A 20787-nucleotide genomic window follows, 5' to 3' on the forward strand; every position below is an offset into this window, starting at 1 on the left:
AACACATTTTAGCAAATTTTAGAGCACACTTTAGCACATATTAGAGGAGGAGATGAGAGCAAGTTGCCTAGTAAGTGTTCAGACAGCTCATACAACTAATGAATGAATTGGGGAAAAAAAATCTTTTTAATTAGGTTTTTAACATCCCTGTTTAAGTGGAGGATGTGTTTCTGAGAAGTATCGATGAGACTGGAAGTTAAAAGTTCCACTTGGTTACCTCTGATGCTAGTTGTGTGTATGAATTGCAACGGTGGTTGGCAGCTCTTCCTTTGCAGGTGCCGTATCCTGAAATGGGTGGCTCTCTTGAGAAAAGTCCCTTTGCTGCCAGTTTAAAAATCTGGTGAACATACCAGTATCTTGTAAAGTTTTGGAGGCTTAAAAGCGCCATGCCTTGTGCCATGTTATATTCTGCTAAGTGCAGAAGGAAGCTGCTTTCCCTTGAGTACACTAAATACAAGAGGCTGTTTTTTTGAAAGACAGCCTGGCGTCATAACCACAAAGCACAAATGAGGAACTAGCTTACACCAGGCAGCTCTCTTCCTTTCCAGCATGGGAGCTGTGTGGTTTTAATTTCTCAAGTAGTAGGTATTTGCTTTTGAACTTTGTTATAGTTTGTTCCTAATTTACTGCTCTCTGCCTAATGCCATTGAATTCTGCTTTGGTGTTCTGCTCCGCCTCTTCGTCTGGCTAATGTACACGTAATGTGTGTTATCGTTGTGTCAAACAGTTTGTTATGGAGAAAACTGAAACAATAGCTGTCTCTTGAAGATGTGTCAGACTATAAACAAATTTAAAAAAAGCATATAAGTGGTTGAAGCTCGCACTGTTTTGCCAGAACTACCTGTCCTTAGTGACAGCTTTGACAGCTACAGCTTCCTGCATGCTCTCAGATGCATAAACACTGCAGTTTGACAGTCCGGGAGTGGTTACACCGCAGGAGCACTGATGAAGTTTCCTGTTCTGTGGTTTATGAACTTTGCATTTTGTACACATTACAACTTTTACTGCTGGATAAATTGCCAAATCCAGAATTACGTCATCTGACTACAGGAAAAGATGGTAGTTCAGCCACCTTGCACAGAGCTTTCAGCTGCTTAGCTAGTGACACAGCCGAGTAGTCTTGCATCATGCTCTGAATCTCTGCTAGTGTGTGCTTAATGCCTAATTTTCCAGCCTGATCTCCCCTAGAAGAGAGCGTGATTTTTTGCAGCAGACCCCAGCAGTTTTGAGAAAGGATGGTTTTAAAACAGTCAAACCAAAACCCCTCAAAACCCCCAAACTTTGGTGTTTTGTCACAGGAATGATTGTGTGCTCAGGTGGCTCTGTCCTAATTTTGCAACTTGGCATTATTATTATGTGATCAGTGAGAAGGAGGGTCTTCTGTGCTCTGTACCAGCTTCATAGCTGCGAGAGATGAAAAGATATCTTTCAGTAACATGTCTTTAGTGTTATAATACAAGTAGAAAAAGTGCTGGCTTTGTCTCAGAGGACAAGGGCTTGAATTCTTTGACCAACAGTATAGGGAAAGAAGATGGCAGAACACATAGCCTTGGGGGAGGCCCCCTTTTGAGGCAGGCAGCAATAACTCTGTCCCGTTTCATCTGTTCCTCATTCACTGCCCAAAAAGCAGAGCACCAGACAGGCTGCTGAGAAGCAGCTTAAGCAGCAAGAGGCTCTTGGTGCCTCCCATTTGTGTACGTTGCTGTTATTCCTGGCAAGCCGCTCCTGCCTTTCCCGTTTTGAACTCTGGGGCTGCTTCTATTGCTAACAGCTCTCCCTTTCCCTTTCAGAGGTAGAGGGATATCAGATATTACCAAGGCGCTCTCGTTGCAAGTAGCTTGTGACCTGAAATGACATGATACTCTTAATCCCAGGATCTGCTTGGTGTTTCCTCAACAAACCTGTAAAGCTGTGCTGCAGGCTCTTTGCAGCAGCCCGCTTTAAACTGTCTTCTGGTTTATGTATCTCCTTCTCTGGAAGGGCTGTGGGCACAACCACCTCTGCAGAATTGCTTTATCACACTCCTGCCCTGTCTTCTCCGTGGTCGTAGGTACGAAGATGCCTTGGTTCTGTTGCTGACAGAGGTGTTGAATCGAATCCAGTTCAGGTATAACCAGGCACAACTGGAGGAGCTGGATGACGAGACACTGGATGATGATGTAAGGAGCAGAGTTGAACAAGGGCAGCTGCAGGACCAGATATTAACTCTTGCACTGGTAACACCTGGAATGTCTTTCTCAAAGCTTGTACTTTGGTGTATAAGCTAGACAGCTGCTTCTTTGCCCCATTCTGTGTGGGGTTTGAGGTTTAAAGCAGCTTGAAATACTTTTGAAAAAAATATACTTAAAGTCACACTGAAAAAATACAGATCCTTACGTTCTGGTTATCAGAGGCATTAGGTGTCCATGTCTGGTTGCTTGGAATTTAAGTGCTGAAATATCTCTAAGACAAAAGCTTTGAGCAGTGTATATTGTTGGTGCTTTTGTTTAAGCTTGTTTCTCCTAAGTCGTCATTGGTAAACATCATCTCAATACTGATAAATGTAAAAGTGGAGTAGGTGGCCAAAACAGATGTGGCTGGAGCACTGGAAAGGCGGGTTGTTCTGCATAACAGATGCTTGTCAACTGAGCAGTAACTGTGCTTTAGGAGTGAATGCTTGTGCCTTATCACTCCAGGGAAACATACGTATGCATGCCTAAAGCATGGGTTGCCAAAATTTTTCTCTATCGGATGTCTAGCAGCAGGTGAGAATCGTAAGACCAGTACCTCTTCACTGTCTGGGTGTCTGCAAAAGCTAAGCTCTGTCCAGAACTAATCCCAAGCATCAGTTAAGACCTGCTAGTCTACCAAAAGCTGTGTTTCCCGCAGGATGTGCTGTGCTTACCTTGGTGTTTCTTCCCATAGCAGCAAACCGAGTGGCAGCGGTACTTGCGCCAGAGCTTGGAAGTGGTTGCAAAAGTCATGGAGCTCTTGCCAACTCACGCCTTCTCCACACTAGTAAGTAGTTATCCAGACCAAAAATGCAGTGTTAAATGAGCACCAACTGCTGGAGTTTGATGCAAGCTGTTTGCTAGGGCCCACAGTGCCAAAAAAGTAGGGAAATTTTGGTTTTTGATGCAAAACCTTGGCAAGGGGAGACCAGAAATTGAAGGAAAAACCTTTGGGTTTTGGCTCTGTCAAATTTCTTGGTGTGTTTTGAAGAGAGTACTTTGGTGAGCATGAGTCCTACTTGCTGGACAGTAAGCTCTTTAGAAATTCCCATCTCTCAAAGTATAAACATTTGGCAGCAATCCTTCCCTGCTGTTTATCTTGGCCTTTATACTGGGAGGCAGCGCTGTGAATTGGATGGATGAGAGTGTCATTATTAGGGTTTTAAGGAGAGTGAAATCTTCTGTTTAAATGAAAGGCTGGATATAAATGCTGAAGAGTGCCTTGGACAATTGGGAATTATATCTGATAAACATAGATAAGTACTTCTCTCCAGCTGGTGCCGCTGCTGTTGCTGGAATCTGTAGTGTAAAAGTGGTCTGGGCTTGTAGCATTATAATGATTTTTGAAGAGGAGATCTCGAGGCAGTAAAGCCAGTGGAGTCTGAAATTCAGAGTAGTCAGTGCCTTTTTGCCAGGTGAGAAGAAAGGCAAGTAATAGCAGGGGGATCTCAAAGCAAGGCTGTTAATTCTACTGGAGATACCGCACACCTAGACCTCTGAACCATATTCCCCAGAAGCAGAGAAGATTGACCTGCTGCAGAGGCAGAAGATGCCTGACCTGAACTGCTTTTTTTCATAGATATTTTTATTTAAGAAACTTTCTGGCTGAGCTAAGCACTAGAAGCCTATTACTAGAAACTCTGAAGCCGTGAACAAAACAGTCCTCATGTGAAAGTAGAAGTTGCTGTGCAGCGTGGTTGTGTGGTGTGAATCAGCGAGAGGCAAAAAATGGAGCAGCTGTTCCAGTGAGCGCAGCGAGCATATGGGTCATATGGTGGAGAGCGTGTGGCTTCCTTGAAGTAACATGTTAACATGAGGGAGACTGTATAACTATTTCAAAAACAAGATAAAGACACTCAACTGTTAATTAGGCATAGCATGTTAGAAACTTGATAGCGAGTGCTTTCTTGAGCCCTGCGTTAGTTCCTTCTTGTGTACTGGCTAATCTGGGAGATGCGCAAGCAGTTTCAGGTGCTTTTCACAGCAGTATGCAGTGCTGTTGAATGGAATGCCATGGCTAGTCTATCAGTAGCCAATAATTAAAACAATGTACAGCAGCTGCCATTAGTCTGTCCCATGCTGGACAATGAAAGGCTGCAGTTCGTTCTGCTGATGGATGAGTGAACTTCCATAAAACCAACCACCTCAAATGCGGTGAATTTTGCCAATAGAAATTAAGTAGAACTATGCCTGACTGAAAGTGTTGGAGACCATTCTTTCTGGTGGAATGCCTACACGGAAAAGGTCAGTGTGCAGTTTTGTCCCGTAGGTATACAAATGTATTCAGGTACAGCACAAATAATCCCTTAATAAAGATCACTGAAGTACCTTGGCTGGCTGAAAGCTGCTTAGATGGCTTCCTAGTCTGTGCGTGCGATGCACTCCCCCATGGTAGCGTAACCTGTTGCTCAGCTGGCGTATCACCAGGACCAGGCATGTTTGCTGTCGGTCCTGAATGATGTGGTTAGGCTAATGCTCTATTCCCCAACCAGGATGTGTGATGATGATGGTGGTCACTCCCTTGGCTGTTTTCCCTGTGGGGCTTCAGCTGTTCTTGATGCAGCTTGCTGGCAGAGTTCTGCAGTGCTTCCCATCTGTACTCTGTTAGAGGCACTGAACTCAATTTCTTTCTTTGAATAATATTTTGGTAGCTGCCTTTTGAGAAGCTGATGCTTAGGGGTATGCAGGTGGATGTAGCACAGGCTCTGCCTTTCCTCTGCTCTGTTTGGGCTGGGTTATACATCCATCTGTATAGTCACGGTGGCAGTGTGCTGTGCCATCACACTTGCCAGACTGTTACCTTGTTAAGCTGATTGCTGGTATTTGTGGGAAAAGGAGAGCTACCACAGAGAAGTGCCTTCAGGGTGGTGATCCTTGTCTTTGTGAGAGCTAGCAAGACACGAGAAGCAGTGGCGTACAGGATCAGCCCAGAACCTAGCAACCTGCCTTTTCTCCAAACATCTTTTTGAAGGCACTAAGGGAAAAATACAAAAACTGTTCTAACGAAGTAATTGGTAGTTGGGTGTTAACCATCTGCCAAGCCCCAAAATCATGCTTGTTTCTTGTCTCTTCTAGTTTCCAGTTCTGCAGGATAACTTGGAAGTGTATCTGGGACTCCAGCAGTTTGTAGTCACTTCAGGGACAGGTAATAACCACTGTCCAGCATTGTGGTCCTCACTCTTTGAATAGCTGATTGTAAAAATACTCTAAACCTGCTTTGGTATTGCTTTTTCTGTATTCCATTGAGGATCTGAAACCATGTACAGTGTCTAATGGCTCAGCAGTTAGACTCCAATAGCAGACAAAGATCTAATGATGCAATTTATTTTTGTTATTGGTGTGTTTTTTCCCTTGTTCCTAGTAATTGAAATGAAGATACCATATGTGTTAAGAACAGGTATGCACCATCAAATACTACGGTAATGTGGATGGATAATGGTTACTTTTTTCCTCCAACTAAAACTTAGTTAAAAAAAGATTGTGCTTCTGTTTGCTTTGGGCTCAGATCTGGTGTGAATTTGCTACCATAGCAGCATTCTCATTTAGGCTTTAATTAAAACTATTGTGAGTCAATGCCGAGATGAACTATTTAGAATGCAGTAGTAGTTTCTGAAGACTTAGCTAGCTGCCGTTTGAGGAGCCTTCGTGTATGAAGTAGTTTACAAATATACTGGTGCTCTCAACTGAATAAGAAGTATGAGCAGAGCTTTGTTGCTCCTTCCTGAGAAATAAGTGAAGCAGTAGCAGTGAGATCTGTATGAGGGAAGATTGTAGCCGAGGTTAGATTTGAGTTTTCTGGTATGACCAGGCAAGCAATCTGTTAAATCTTCAGCACTGCTATACATGACAGAATGGCGATGGTTGTATAGATAGTTCAGGAAAAAATGCTTCGAATTTTAGGACCGTTTCAGGCCTAGGATAAGCAATATGTATGTTTTTAATGCTGTAGCTACAATCTGTATTAGAAGCTGTTGTGGACTGGCTGTTTAGCTGAGGGATCAGGAGTACCAGCTCCAATGCAGCTGCGGATTCAAAACCGGGTGGTAGGACGCTGGTGTACCCATGGTACAAAATGATAAGCTTGTTGCTGAAAGCTTAATCCAAGATTAAATATGGACAGTGGGGAAAAAACCCCAGAATCTCTTTGAAACGTGCTGTTCCAGAGCATGTTTACGTTTTTACTAAAAAGGGTCTGGAATGTTGGGAGAAGAGGTATACACAACTGAGAGGTAGGACAACTGCATAGGTAATAAGACTGGCAAATGTAGTTTTCGGTAAGTTTCTTGTATCTGAGAAATATGAAAGCAAATAACTGTGCTTCACATCACGAGCAAATTGTTCCCAATATGCTTCTGCCGCTGGAATGCTTTATTGCACTCTAGCCGGCAGAGGGAGGCTGGGCAGCAGCCCTCTCCGCAGAGCTGGGATTGCTGTTGATGTTAACAGATATCCAGAAAGGCTTCTGTTTTTGTAGGTATTAATACCAAATAGAAGAAAATAAATGTGTAAAAAGGCTGAAATAGTTGGTACCATCTGTTTCAGCCTTCAAAGAGGAATTTGAAGTGTAGCAGTTGGAACAGTTGGACTTGTCTTACCCAGTTTGAGTATTTCAGTCACTTGACAGTGCTGCGATTTGAACTGTTGACCCACTGCAGAGCTAATTTAAGAAGAATGCTTGTAATGTAATTAGAATAAACTTTGAATTTCCTGTAGCTTTGTAATTAGGTTTCCCATCCCAAGGAGCTGTATTTATTAGTCACAAGGTTATGTGTTTGTTCTTGCACGAGGTTTTTAAAGTATGAGTTTTCAGACTGCTAGGCTCTTAGCCGGTGACTATTAGCACAAGTGATTATTTACTCTTAGGTCTTTTGGCTTCATTGCTAATGAAACATAATGTCATTTCAGGTCACAGGCTGAACATCACTGCAGAGAATGATTGCCGCCGTTTGCACTGCTCCTTGAGGGACCTGAGCTCCTTGCTGCAAGCCGTTGGTCGTTTAGCAGAATACTTCATTGGGGATGTGTTTGCTGCCAGGTTCAATGATGCTCTTACAGTGGTGGAGAGGTAGGTGTGGGAGAGGGAGTTTGCTGTCCCCTTACCAGGACAAGGCGCAATTGTCACCACTGCAGTGAGTGTGAAAACCAAGGTTTCTTTCTGCCTCCCCTTGTCATGGTTAAACTGAGATACGAAGACTCAGTGGCTAGAACCTTAATTGTTACATTCATCAGTGCTAAGTTTCCCAGATGGCTTTCTAAATGCTTAAGGAAAGAAATAACTTATAGGAGGGATTAAATAAAACCAGTCACTTGAAAAGATTGACATACTTGTTTTCCAGCATCTGCATTTGTGATGCAATGAAATGAGATGTAAAGTTTGATTACTTCGGAATTGTATCTCAAAGCTAAATCACCAAAATCTATTTTCCTAAATGAAAAGGCTTGTGAAAACTGAAAGGCAGGCATCATTTGATTCTTCCCCTCCAAGAAACTTAAATAGCACATAGTTGAAAATTACAGAATTTCAGGGCTTTGCACAGCTGCCTTGGTTATCCTTTTTCACTTCCATGCAGGAACATCATATTTAGTTCATCTTATCACAAACAGTGGAATAGGCTCTAAATTATTTTCAGCTCAACGGTCTAAATCTTGTCTACGTATTAGCTGAATATTGGCACAGGCTTGCAAAGAGCTGCATTCAGATAGGATGTTTGAGTGGATTTGTACATGTGTGTATCCATCTTAAGAGTCCCTCTGCACTTCCAGGTTGGTAAAAGTAACGCTATATGGATCCCAGATTAAACTGTACAACATCGAAACTGCAGTACCATCCGTATTGAAGCCTGACCTTATTGATGTGTGAGTATGTGATGGGCTGCAAATGATTGTATCCAGATTTGGTAGCTACCCTACACGGGGTGGAAGAAGAGTTAGATGTCCTCAGTCTGGTGCTGTAACCACTTGTTTAGCAAATCTTCTGAAAAGTGCATCTCTCCGGTGAGTGCTAGCTAACCAGGAGGGCACCTTCTTTTAACTGTGGAAGGCCAAGGCTGCTGCCGGCATTTTGGACCGCTGTTTCCTCAAATTGATGTGCTCAGATTATTTAAGATATAAAGAAAAATACATTTGTGATGAGAAATAAAAATGCTCATTATACTAGCTCTAAAAGCAAACTGTTACTCTACCCTGTACTAATGGCCGTAAAAGCTTAGTCCTTTTGCATTGTAATGAAATGATGAAGTAAGTGTTACAATAGTGTGTTTTATAAGAAATGGATCCACTGTCGGCATGTAGTTCCAGTTTATGGATTATTTTATTTTTTTTTTTGCTACCAAAGTCAGATTTATGTATGGCTCAGGTAAAAGATGCTTTTCCAAGTACAGGGTTTCAAGTTCTTGGCATCCAAGACAAATGTACGCCTTCTAGCTATGCAAGCCCATTTCTGAAACAAATTAATGCCTTCGATCCAGACGTTGACATTAAGTGTGAAATCTTGATGCTGCTAGTCATAGAACACCGTTCTGACAGCCTTTTAGAGACCTTCTATTCTTATGGCTGCGTAGTACCAACCCGTTCCCTGCCAGCTGGCGTTTTGTGAGCAGATTTTAAGGTTGTCCTTTTGAACATGTCAGGTGCTTGTTCTAGTTTGCAATTCATGTATAGTGGCTCCTTGAAACAACCCCCACTAGATCTCACCATGTAGTTCCCTGAATTTCTCCTAATAATCCCAAGTTACTGGCCCAGAGTTTTAACCCAGATGATGTTCTTTTAATGGTTTATTTTCTTTTCTGCTTTAAAATAATTCGGGAGGTTTTTTCCACGATCTGTTAGTGAGAGATTTTCATCCTTTTCTTTGTCCAATGTCCCTGAAGAAACCTAGGATCCACTTCCTAATGCTAGCCTAACGAAGGAATGTTATCCAAGCATTTGGAGGAGCCCTGTTTGTGTAGTCCCAAAGAAATGTCCTCACTCAAATATCTTAACAGGGCACTGCGCCAAAAGTATATAGTCAACCTACCTGTTGCTTATAACTTGACCGTATCAGTTCATACCTTTGGCTTAGTTACTGTTGCTCAGTGGGTGAGTCCAGTTACAGCACCCCTTTAAATGTACCTTAAATGTACAGGGTACAGGACAAAAAATATAGCAGTAAACAATTTTTAATGAAAAAACTGCCAGCTTTGTCTGACAATGCCAATATTCTTTCTCTGTACGCTGTCAAAACTACCCACCATGCTCAGGACTTGCGCCCTTCTGCAGCTACTCTGCCTATTGTACCTTTTATCGCGTGTGTGTATCTTACCCTTGCTCTGCTCCTCCGCAGCCACGCTCAGTCCCTGGCAGCACTGCAGGCCTACGCACACTGGCTCGCACAGTTCTACAGTGAAGTTCACCGCCAGAACCCGGAGCAGTTCATCTCTCTCGTCTCCACCGCTCTGGAGGCAATCACCCCCCTCATCAGCTCTAAGGTACCTTCGTCAGTGCTGGGCTGGGGCTAGGCTTCCACCTAGAGCAGGAGACCCTCAGGTGGCAGTGCTGGTGTGTCCAGGCGTTTAACTGCTCTGGCCCCCCATGCTGTGGCTCTTGAAGTGAATCGGTCAGAGTGCTGGATGGCTGTCTTCCAGAGCCACAGCACAAGTCTCATGTGGGGCGAGACCCAGAGCAATTCTAAATAGCACCACGGTTCAAGCTAATATGAGACTAAGCAATTTACAGGCATAAAAGTCTAAAGATTTTATGGCTTGAAAGCAGGGAAATCTCTCTTGGACAGTATTAAGGGAACTGACCTGTGCTCCGACTGGCAAATAAATACTGTAAACAATCTTGCTTGCAAAAACCCTTCAATGGCAGCTCGGTGTGCTGTCTAAATGCTGGTGTGGCATGGAACAGTTCTGTGTGGTGGTGTTACTGGGCAGCCTGACCACCCTCTCTTCCAGGTGCAGGAGAAGCTGCTGCTGTCTGCGTGCCACCTGCTAGTCTCTTTAGCCACCACAGTGCGACCCGTGTTCCTGATCAGCATCCCAGCAGTACAGAAGGTGTTCAACAGGATCACAGACACTTCTACTCAGCGGCTTCCTGATAAGGTGATTTGTCTCAAACACGAACAGTGTTGAGGAGGTGTCCTTGGGAAGCTCTGCCTCAGTTCTTACTGTAGCAAGGTACAACAAAAAAAATAAAATAAAAAAAAAATAATGGGGACAGCAGTCATCGCTACTGTGGATATCCAGGAATCAAAGTGGTACGGTTTGTCAGTGATGATTATTTCAAGCAATAGCATATGGAAAAAACACAATTACACCTCTTAAATCTTACTCCTTTCTCATTTGCTGACACAGTCCCTGATTCTGTATCATCTTTACAGTACAGGCATGTTGATTCTGACATACAGAAAAAGTTTCCTGTGAAACTTCTGTTAGCATTCCACATACTCCAGGTTAGTGTTTGTTACTGAAGTACTGAAAAGCCACAGTGGAGGCTGGGGTGTGGTTGTACTGTGTGCTGGCATGGAGGCATAAAATGTTGTACAAGCACAGAGGCTTAGTATATAAACCAGACAAGGTATCGCCTTTGTTTTTATGAATATGAAGAAGAGAGACCTCCCAGTGCAGGGAAGGGCTGATGGAGCTGGGAGCTGGTTCCAGCCCTGAAGTCATGGAGCTTTGATTCTCTCTTACCTTGCAGAGCTGCTAGTTTTCACTTGAGCTCTTCCATCAGACAGTGAGTGCTGCTGATGCCTTGGACAGCTGTAAAATGTTACTTCACTCTAGGGTTGTGCTGTAGCAAAAATTGAATTGCCAACATGGTAAAACTTTGTCTCTGTTTCATGTCTCTAGGCCCAGGTTTTGGTGTGCAGAGCACTGTCAAACGTATTGTTGCTGCCCTGGCCAAATCTTCCGGAGAGTGAACAGCAGTGGGCAGTTCGCTCCACCAACCACGCCAGCCTAATCTCTGCCCTCACGAGGGAATACCGCCAACTAAAATCCAATGCCATCATGCCACAGAGGAAAGTGCAGCTGGAGGACAGTAAGTACCGAGTTTCTTGGTGTCTGCTGTCTTCTGACAGTTGCAGTGCAAACTGCTGATAGGCATCATTAAGCTGATTTTCCAATAATTATTTTGGCTGAAAACCCCCATTTAGTGTATGGGGAGGACCGGAAAGGAGCAATTTGTATTTTCTTTCTTTTTTTTTTTTTCTTTGAGACCCTTTTCCTGTGGGTCTATAAAGGGCCATCTCACCCCAGGTTGCCTGTAAACTCTTCCATCTAAGTACTGTCTTCCTCAGTCATGCAGGGAAGGTGGGATCAAGTTTGTGATGACTTTGAATAGCAGTGATTGCATTAGGAATATTAAACAGCCTAATGCTGGGATGGTGTAGTGTTAGAAACATTGACTGGAGGCAGGGTTAATGAAGATTCTGGTTATAAAAACTTAAGAATTTCTCCCAGACTTGGGAAGTACTGTAAGGTTTTATATATATAGGAGAGCCCTGAACTGGTGGGGTCCAGGGACCTTTGGCAGTCTGTGAATGTTTTGGGACTGTTTTTGGGTGTGGGGTGGTGGGGTGTGGGGTTTTTTTTGAGAATCGCTGTAAAAATTGTTTAGAAGTATGCAGTGTCACAGCTGCTGACAAACCTGACATGTTGGTCAGCTTTGTGCAGGGAGGCAGCTCGGGAGAGGGTGGCTTACCTCTCTCGAGGAGAATATCCGCAGACTGCTCACAGGGGTTGAACTGAGCCAGTTAAGTTCTCCCAGCGTTTGGGTTAGCTTACACGGTGACTGCGTATCACTCCAGTTGTTGCTTTCAGAAATAGAAAGCTGCAGTATATTTTGCTGTCGTCATGTGCTGCTTTTTTCTTGGCTAGCGTTTTTTTAGCATTAGCATATTGTGAATAATACTGTTTACAGCTCCTCTCAGCCTCTGCGCCTGAGTAGTTGAGCAGTGGGTGCATCTGTAGGGCAGTAAACCTGTATAATTCAAGAAAGCGGGTAGCCTGAACCTGTTTAAATGTTTAAAATGTGAACACAGACTTGGGAACATTTTTGACTCCCAGCCTGGTTTTGCTGTACGTGCTGCCTTGTGGGTTGTTTTAGTTACTGCGTGTGAACTTGACTTTGTTTCTTGCCTCCAAGTAGTTTTAACACATGCAGGAAGTATCACCTCTCTTACTTTGCAGCCAAAGTGATCATCCATCAGACGCTCAGTGTTCTAGAAGATATTGTAGAAAGTATCTCTGGAGAATCCACCAAGTCTCGACAGATCTGTTATCAGTCGCTGCAAGAATCCGTGCAGGTCTCACTAGCCCTCTTCCCAGCTTTCATTCATCAGTCAGGTATAACCATAGGACAGGCTTTAATGCTGTGAGTAGCTTTATGACCTACTGATAACATCCAAAGTCCATCAGCGTAGAATTGTGGTGGCGTTCATGTGACGTGTGTGAGCTTGCTGTGCCGAAGTGTGATGTCAGTCTGTATTTCTGGGTGGGCTGGGCTTGAATCGGAACAGGAAAGGGAGATCTCCTCTGCCACTGGGATACAGGCTTGAAGGTTTGTCACACTTCCAGAAGGTGGAGGTGCCCTGTGCTGTGTTCAGCAAGGAAACAAAATGGAGCTGATCCTGAGCACAGAAAAAGCTTTAAAATACCCTGTCTGGCTACATTTGCCACCTACGTTCTCTCCAGAAGCTTGAAGACAAAGAGGGGCAGATCTGATCAGATGAGGTCAAATAATGTGGGGTGGGGTTTTCCCCTGTAACGGAAGAGCTCCTGAGATGTAACCACGACTGATGCTTGGCAATCTTCTGGCCAGCAACCTACATTTTGTTTCACATCGGGGTAGCTCGAATGCCCAGGACTACAGCAGCTTCTCTCATGAGGAGCAAGGTGTTCCAGGAAAACTTTTGGAGCTAGGTGAGATTTTCTCAGTGAAGCGGGCATGGGGGAAGCAAAACAAAGTTGAAATGCAGAGAGGATCCAAGACAGCAAGCTGATGCTGTGACTCCGGTGAACTGTTGCCTTCAGAACAGGCTAGCGGCCTCATGCCATTGCTATTTATTGGCTATAAAAGGCTGTATGAAAGAGTTGAGCAGCTTCAGTTTACTGGGGTTACTTAAAGCATGTTGGGACGGATGAAGAATTAGGTGTATTGATCAGCTAACCACATAATCGTGTGCTGAAGATGATTTCTGAAGTTAGAAGGGTCTTTTCAGTTCCTGCCAAAAGAAAAGAAGCTGGATTTTGTCTGCTAGCCCCCCTCCACAAGCTGCATAGCTGTTCTGGATTTTCCTCGTATTTCCTGTTAACCCTGTACGAGCAGTGAGCAACTGGAGATCAGCCTGGGCCATGGCCAGAGCTTTCTCCAGGTGCTCTGTGAAGGCAGGCCAGACTGAGGGCCTTGCTGATGGTACCATATATGTTCTGAGCTGCTTGGTGCTGCCTGTACTAGTCATCCCTAGTGGTTTTCAGAAAAGGATGAACAATCTTTAAGCCCTGCAGTACTGGCTGTTGGTTTTAGTTTCTAATGGCAACCCTGCTGCTAAATTTCCAAGAGTAAACGGGATTCCTTGTACAGGAGGAGTAAATCTCACATAAAAGACTTACGGATGTACTTGAATGTTACCTTAACACGTTCTTTCTGCTTTCCTGTTCTCATCTTAGATGTGACAGATGAGATGCTGAGCTTCTTCCTCACGCTGTTTCAAGGACTGCGGGTGCAGATGGGAGTGCCTTTTACAGAGCAGATCATACAGACCTTCCTAAACATGTTCACCAGGTATTGTCCCACGTCAGTCACTTCTTTCTTATCCCTCAGGATGATTTAGCTTAGCTGTTCACACAACAGATTGCTGCCCCTGAGGAGTATGGTCTTTCCAATCCCTTTGTGTCCAGACTTCTGTAGTGTCTCAGGACTAAATCCGAGGAAAATGCTTCCAAGTTTGAAATGACCCAGCCCATGTGCATCAATCCTACATGCCTTCGTGCAATTTCAGCTCTCCCACGGATTTTCTGGAAGTGTGTGATACTGAACCAGACCCTGGAATTGCCACTATCACCCAAGCTTTTGTTGGGGCCAGGGTGGGTGTGCATGTCATCAATCCTCAGTCCAAACCCTTTTTTTGGGGGGGTTAACTTTCTTGGTCTGTATTAACTGAGGCAGTTCAGAGGCGCTACCTGCTCTTCTGTAAATCAGCTAAGCATGCAGATCTGTGGGAAGATTCCTATGCAATAACTGTTTTTGTCGTAGGGAGCAGTTAGCAGAGAGCATCCTCCATGAGGGCAGCACTGGCTGTCGGGTGGTGGAGAAGTTTCTGAAAATACTGCAAGTGGTGGTACAAGAGCCAGGCCAAGTATTCAAGCCTTTTCTACCCAGTGTCATCTCACTGTGCATGGAGCAGGTCTACCCCATCATTGCAGAGGTAGGGCTGTTCTCACACGAGGTGAGGGAAGGGGGAGATGGGAAGGGAAGGCATGAAGCCTTTTGCTTTCCAGGAGCTGTAAATGTCAGTCCCTGTGGTGGCAAAGCTGGGTGACTAGTCAGTAGGGACTGGAAGCAGTGTGGGTGGAAGGTTTTGTCAGGAATTGTCAAGAGAGGCTAAAATTACAGATGTGCTCAAAGCAGGAGGTAAAACTCAAAACTTGGCGGTGAATTCTTGGCATGATCCAGCAGCTGCCGAGTGTGGTGCCTTCCTTAGGAGGAAATGCTTCGATGCTCTGGTACTTTGGCCACAAAGCGCTGCCCTGGGTGGCCACCTGGCAGGGTGCTGCTAGCAGTGGGATCCAGGGAGTGAGTGGGATTCCAGCACAGCAGCCTGCTTTGAATTATTTCTTCCGCTCTCCTCCTAGCGCTCATCTCCTGATGTGAAAGCAGAGTTGTTTGAGCTGCTTTTCCGGGTCCTCCACCATAATTGGCGGTACTTCTTCAAATCCAGTGTGTTGGCTAGTGTCCAAAGAGGAGTAGCAGAAGAGCAGATGGAGAACGAAGCGCAGTTCAGTGCCATTATGCAGGTAACTCAGCTATTCCTGTGGTTGTCCAGAGCCGTTTCTGCCATGGACCCTGCACTACTTGTGGCAGTGCATTAAACGTGGCTGGTGGGGGCTAGACCGTGTCTTGAGTGAGGTCTTGCCTTCAGGAACCGCTGAAAACTGAAGTACTTGCAGAGCGGTCTTGCTGATGTGCTCACAAGGCACAGTGCCTCACTGCACAGGGAAGCAAGCACTGAGGAAGGAATGTTAATGCCTTTCCACGCCTCATCCTGCATCTGGACCTAAAAATATTATTACTGATGCTGACCCACTTACTTCTGTTACAAGTCTTGTGGTTGGCACTAGGACAAATCATCAATGAAGGGAAGTTCTTCTGAGACTAAGATGTCTTTTGGTTTATATGGACTTGTTCTATGCTGTACCATCAGATCTGGTGGAAGAGGGTCAGTGGGGTGATACCCTGTAGGCTTTTGGCCTGGGGAATGAAGAAGGCAGAGGCAGTGTGCCAGCACGTACACAGGGCCGGCACCAATCTTCTCAGATTGGGGAATTTGAATTTTTAAAAACAACAGACTGTATTCCACATGTTACTTAAGTCCGAGTTGGCCATATGAGTTCGTCTGCAGTTCCTAGGTGTAAAAACTGTCCCCAAAGCAGGCAGTGCAACTTAAAGTAAAATCAGAAAAAATATCAGCCTCCTAATGTGCTGTTGGAGTACCTGGTGTGGGGACCTTCACCTCCAGCCCGTGTCAGCGTAAACAGAAGTGCACTTGTGCCACTTTCTGCAGCCTCAGGGTAGAGCTTGCTCCTCCGAGGGAGCAAGGGCCATGTGCTTAGACTTCAGGTGGGAGGACTTTTTGCAGAGCTGCCCCATCATGGAGTGCTTGTGGAGGCTGGGTCCCTTCTGATACATGAGCAGAAGAGGCTGCTCTTGCACTAACATAAACTGCATCGGTGTTGCCCTCTGGCCTTTCCTTGTCTTGGCATCCTTTGATGTGAATGAGGCCCAAGCTGGTCCTGGTGCAGGGCTGCGCAAGGATCTTTCACCTGTGGTAATGTGACACTTCCAAACTTACCCAAGTGCCATGTTTTGGAAGATATTTATGTGGTAATCTCAGTATTGACTTCAGGCTGGTTGGCAATACTGCATGGCTTATTTTACGACTTGGCTCCTGTTGTTTTGATACAAAACTCTTATTTAACGTTCTGTAAGTGCTCTCCACACAGCCAGTGTGTTTTGTGTTGAGGATATTAGTATAGTTTGTGCGATGGTTTGCACCAGAGATCTCAGTCCAGAAATAGCTCGGTCTTGAAGGGACTTGGGCTGGTTTTGTTCATTTAACAATAAATGGCTGGTACGGGGGAATAAACTGTTCTGCGCGTGGTGCCTTGAAGCAGCAACTGTTAAAATTCTGCTGCCTGTCTCTGTACAGAACTTACTCATCTGCCTGCATCATCTGTAGTCTTTGAGGCACTCAGGGTGTAAAAGATATTTCATCACCAAGTCGGTGCAGGCCCACCAGACTAGTTCAGCAGGGTCCAGCAAATTTTGTTCCTGATCTCTTTACTGCTTCTTTACTGCCCAGGTCAGCCTCCCAGCTCTAACTTCTTTCTAATTTAGTGCAGTAATGTGTTAAGTGCATCTGCCAGTCACTTTGGTCTCTTGACTTGGATCGAGACCAAACTTTGTGTGTGTGTGTTCTGGTTTTGTTCATGCTTGCCGTGTGACCATAGGTAGCCTCCCTGAGAAACAGCCAAATCCTTCACAAGAACGCTGCCTGCCGAGGGAGCTGTGCTCAGCATCTGTGTTCCGCTTCAGTACGAGCTTGGCCCACCTGTTCTCACCAGACCCAGCTTAGTGACTGTTCTGCAAGGATATGGCCATGTTTCCACCAAAGTGTCTTCATTCCCGTGGGCCTGGCAGCAGCACGGTTGACTTAAAACACCTGCCTGTCTTGTTTGTTTGCTGTGCTGAGAAGCAGCAAAGGCTCCCAGGGGTTTGTTCTGGTGTCAGGTTGAAGATGGTGGTGTTTTGCCTGCCGGGTCTGATACTCATTGTAATATTGGTCCCCTTCCTTCCATCCTGCTTTGTCTGTAGGCATTTGGCCAGTCCTTCCTGCAACCTGACATTCACCTGTTCAAGCAGAACCTCTTCTACTTGGAGACGCTGAACACCAAGCAGAAGCTGTACCACAAGGTGGGTCCTGGCTGACCACTGTGCGCGGTGCTGTTCTGAGGCTTGTTTTAAACTACTCAGAAACTGAAGGTCAGGATTTGGGAGCTTTTATGCCGTAGCCTTTGGTTGGTTGCCGTGATCCAGATACTTTCAAGAGGGTGTTACCACCACCTTGCTACCGCTGCGGTGGGCATGGGAGGGATCCCAACTCCGGTCAGGCAAAGCAAAGCCTTTATGTGTTCCCTCCTGTGATGGTGAGGGAAGGCAGAGGGCTCACACAGTGACAGCACAGTTTGTCTGAGGAGGTAGAAACTGGGGTTGTTAGTGGGACAGTGGCTGAGTCCCTCTAGCACTTTTATCCAGGCCAGCAGCAGGGCGTCCAGGACTTAGTCACATCACTGCCAGGTGGTTGTCTCTAGACCTGTTAGCTGCTGTCATGAAGGATTAAAGTTGAAATCCAGGGTCTTGCCCTGTGAAAGCAGAGCCTTTGGGCTCGCATCTGTGCTCACAACTGAAGGACAGCCCATCATGTTAACAGCTGCCTGTTGCAGGCTGTCGGGCAGCTAGCCAGATTCCCTGGCTTTGAGGAACACTGTGTAGGGCTAAAACTGGCTGGAGTTTGAATGGGATTTGATGCTGTTTTGCTTAAAATTTGGGTCAGATGCATGAGGTAAGTGTGGCCAAATTCACTGTTAACTTTAAAGCTGGTATTAATCTAGCTTATTGTAGCCATTTGTGATCTTCACTTGGCTTGGAAAATTATCTCTGTGCTTGCAAGAGTTTGCAGACCTCACTGATAGCTTAGAAGCTGATGGTATTGGAGTGGCTCTGTGCAGCCACGCCTGGTCTGACCTTGATGAATTTGTACTTCTGAAGCAACGTGCTGGCTGCTGTGGGCTCTCCTGTGGGAGGATTGCTGGTGTGAAGACTCCTAATTATGTGTTCTCTCACTGTGCAGAAGATCTTCCGGACAACCATGCTGTTCCAGTTTGTGAATGTGCTACTTCAGGTGCTTGTCCACAAGTCGCATGACCTGTTGCAGGAGGAGATCGGCATTGCCACCTACAACATGGCCTCAGTGGACTTTGATGGCTTCTACTCAGCCTTTCTCCCTGAGTTCCTGGCCAGTTGTGATGGTGTGGACTCGAACCAGAAAAACGTGCTGGGAAGGAATTTCAAAATGGACAGGGTAAGAAGGGGAAATGCTGCAGCAGCGTCTCCGTATTCTCAGGATGCGCAGTTTTTCTCCTAGTACATGCTGGCAGGCAGCCTTGAGCGTCTCGGGGACAGTTTTTTGAGGCAGTACCTTTTGTTCCAAACACTTCCCTACTCAGCAGTGCCTAGCCAGGGTTTTTTCACTGTAGGTCGCAGAACTGCCATCTCATCTCTCAGACTGCCGAATGCTGTGGGTGTTGTGGAGAATGTTTCCTGGAGGAAGTTTTCATAGGGGTAGACTGACATTTTCTAGAGTGGGATACTTGGATCCTTGCCAAAATCTCGCTCCAGATGCTGGCCAGATGTTTGAGGGTTACAGTGAAGACAACAGCAGGGTAGCTGCAGTGGCTCACAATTCTTTCAAACCTCTCCTGTGCATGTGAAGCAAATGGGAGGGCCTGTAACCTCCCTGTGGAACATCATGGCAGTGCAGCAGGTTGTGGCTTCCATCTGCTGAAGGTTGCTTGTCTATTGAGTGCTTCCTCTCCTGTGGGAGACGATGGGGATTTGAGACCAAGATTAAGGGTAGGAAAGGAGCCTTGAGAGAATCACCAGGCTGCAGAAGGCAATTGCTCTTCAGGAAATCAGCCCTTGTTATGGGGTATGTGGCACCCAGGAGCCTTGGCAGGGATGCAGTGGGCAGTTGCCGTTGCAGATGGCCGTGTTGTTGACCACTCATGTAGTGCCTGACTGCACACCGGGAAGGCAGTGCTGTGAACAGAGCCCAGATCTCTGCAGTCAGCTCTCTGCGTGGAGCAGCTCCGGAGCAGTCTCTGCTCCCTGTATGTGGGCTGCAGAAACTCGCTTTTCGTGGGCTCAGGCTCTGGAGGAAGGGGTCTGTTTTTTCTCATGTATGAAAATGCACGTTTGGCCCTGTGGGTTCCTGTTCCCTGCCATAAGACAGTACTTGTAGGCATTACTCTGTTTGCAGTACATGTTGTTTGATCTTTTCCAGGATCTGCCATCGTTTACCCAGAATGTGCACAGACTGGTGAATGACCTGCGTTACTACAGACTCTGCAATGACAGTTTGCCCCCTGGAACTGTGAAACTATAGTTACTGCACTGGACTCGTGTTTTGATCACTGTAGGGAACGGATCCATATTTCGTTTTGCCACCACATTCTCTCCTCCCTGGATTTTGTCAGTACTGCAGGACGTGGGGTCTTGCACATGGGCACATCTTCTTGGATTCACGCACCACGCTTCCTTTTTTTCTCTCCCAACCCAAAGGCCCCCAGCTGGAGTCAGCACTGTCTGCAGGATGTGTCTTAACGCCCAACCGCAGGGCATCTCAACTGTACGGAAAGTCCTCTCGCCGGGGTTTGGTTCTACTAACGTAGCACTTTGTTGCGTCTGGAGATTTCTGTGGAGTTGTCTTGAGAGATCATGTACGTATCAAACATGAGGCAGAAGCGCCAAAGACTACTTCAGACATTCGTACCTTCGTGTCATTCCACCTTCCTGCCCCTGCCCAGCTCTCAGAGGAGGAGTCTCATGATGTTGGGACTGTTTTGGCACGTCTGTCACTCCCTTTGTTTTTAAATTGCCTTGAAAACCTCCCTGCTGTTTGTGGGGATTAGAGACTTTTTGGGGTTTTTTTTAAACGTTTTCTCATCATTCCATTGTGATACTAAAACAACATGCTTAATGGAAATAAAGTGCTTACTTTGTTGTTTTAAATAACTTATAACTTGTTTTAGTTTCCTTGTAGGCCTGTCACCAAGCCATTCTAATAGATGAAAATGCATTTTGCGATGCAGGCAGCAATTGCAGCCTTTCCTCATGATCAGACAAGACTGGCCGCGGGTGCATGTGGTGCCTGTACCAGTGCCCTGTCCAGGCTCCCAGCAAGCCCCACAGCTCCTGAAAGGTGCTGTGCTGAACTAGTGCAGAGCAGCGTTGGCTTCCTCTCCCCTCACTGTATTTCCCATCTGTGTTCCCTGGTGTTTTCTGTGGCCTGTTGTGGTGATCCATGTATTCCCTCCAGCAGACAGTGGTCTGGATTATCAAGAGCTGCGTGCAGGAAGAGATCTCCCAGTGTTCATGGTGTTGCATCACAGGAGGCCTGAGCTGAAGGACAGCTGCTGGCCAGAATGACCTGGGAGTGGCATCTGAGCCTGAGGTTAAAATCCCAGTCCCCAGACACAACTGGATCTTGTGGAGCTGGTGAATTTCTGATTGTGCAGCTGGGAAGGATTTATTTTTT

The 20787-nt window shown here is 45.7% G+C and overlaps 1 protein-coding gene across 4 annotated transcripts in view; it reads left to right on the forward strand.

The window, feature by feature from the left end:
* Positions 1 to 20271, forward strand: part of XPO6 (exportin 6) — a 55873-nt gene extending 35602 nt beyond the window's left edge. For 2 of the 4 annotated variants that reach the window (XM_056334614.1, XM_056334617.1), the window contains 15 exons: positions 2051 to 2159; positions 2905 to 2997; positions 5286 to 5355; positions 7116 to 7275; positions 7974 to 8066; positions 9532 to 9676; positions 10145 to 10291; positions 11042 to 11231; positions 12383 to 12538; positions 13862 to 13976; positions 14448 to 14619; positions 15047 to 15208; positions 17286 to 17384; positions 18322 to 18552; positions 19534 to 20271. In XM_056334614.1, the coding sequence (XP_056190589.1) occupies positions 2051 to 2159; positions 2905 to 2997; positions 5286 to 5355; positions 7116 to 7275; positions 7974 to 8066; positions 9532 to 9676; positions 10145 to 10291; positions 11042 to 11231; positions 12383 to 12538; positions 13862 to 13976; positions 14448 to 14619; positions 15047 to 15208; positions 17286 to 17384; positions 18322 to 18552; positions 19534 to 19635 (2044 nt within the window). In that variant the 3' untranslated portion in view covers positions 19636 to 20271. The remainder of the gene's footprint in view (positions 1 to 2050; positions 2160 to 2904; positions 2998 to 5285; positions 5356 to 7115; positions 7276 to 7973; positions 8067 to 9531; positions 9677 to 10144; positions 10292 to 11041; positions 11232 to 12382; positions 12539 to 13861; positions 13977 to 14447; positions 14620 to 15046; positions 15209 to 17285; positions 17385 to 18321; positions 18553 to 19533) is intronic. The other 2 variants (XM_056334615.1, XM_056334618.1) reach the window with 1 other exon arrangement.
* The last annotated feature ends 516 nt before the right edge of the window (positions 20272 to 20787 follow it).

The sequence above is a fragment of the Falco biarmicus genome, chromosome 4, assembly GCF_023638135.1.
Source record: "Falco biarmicus isolate bFalBia1 chromosome 4, bFalBia1.pri, whole genome shotgun sequence".
NCBI classification, from domain to species: Eukaryota; Metazoa; Chordata; class Aves; order Falconiformes; family Falconidae; genus Falco; species Falco biarmicus.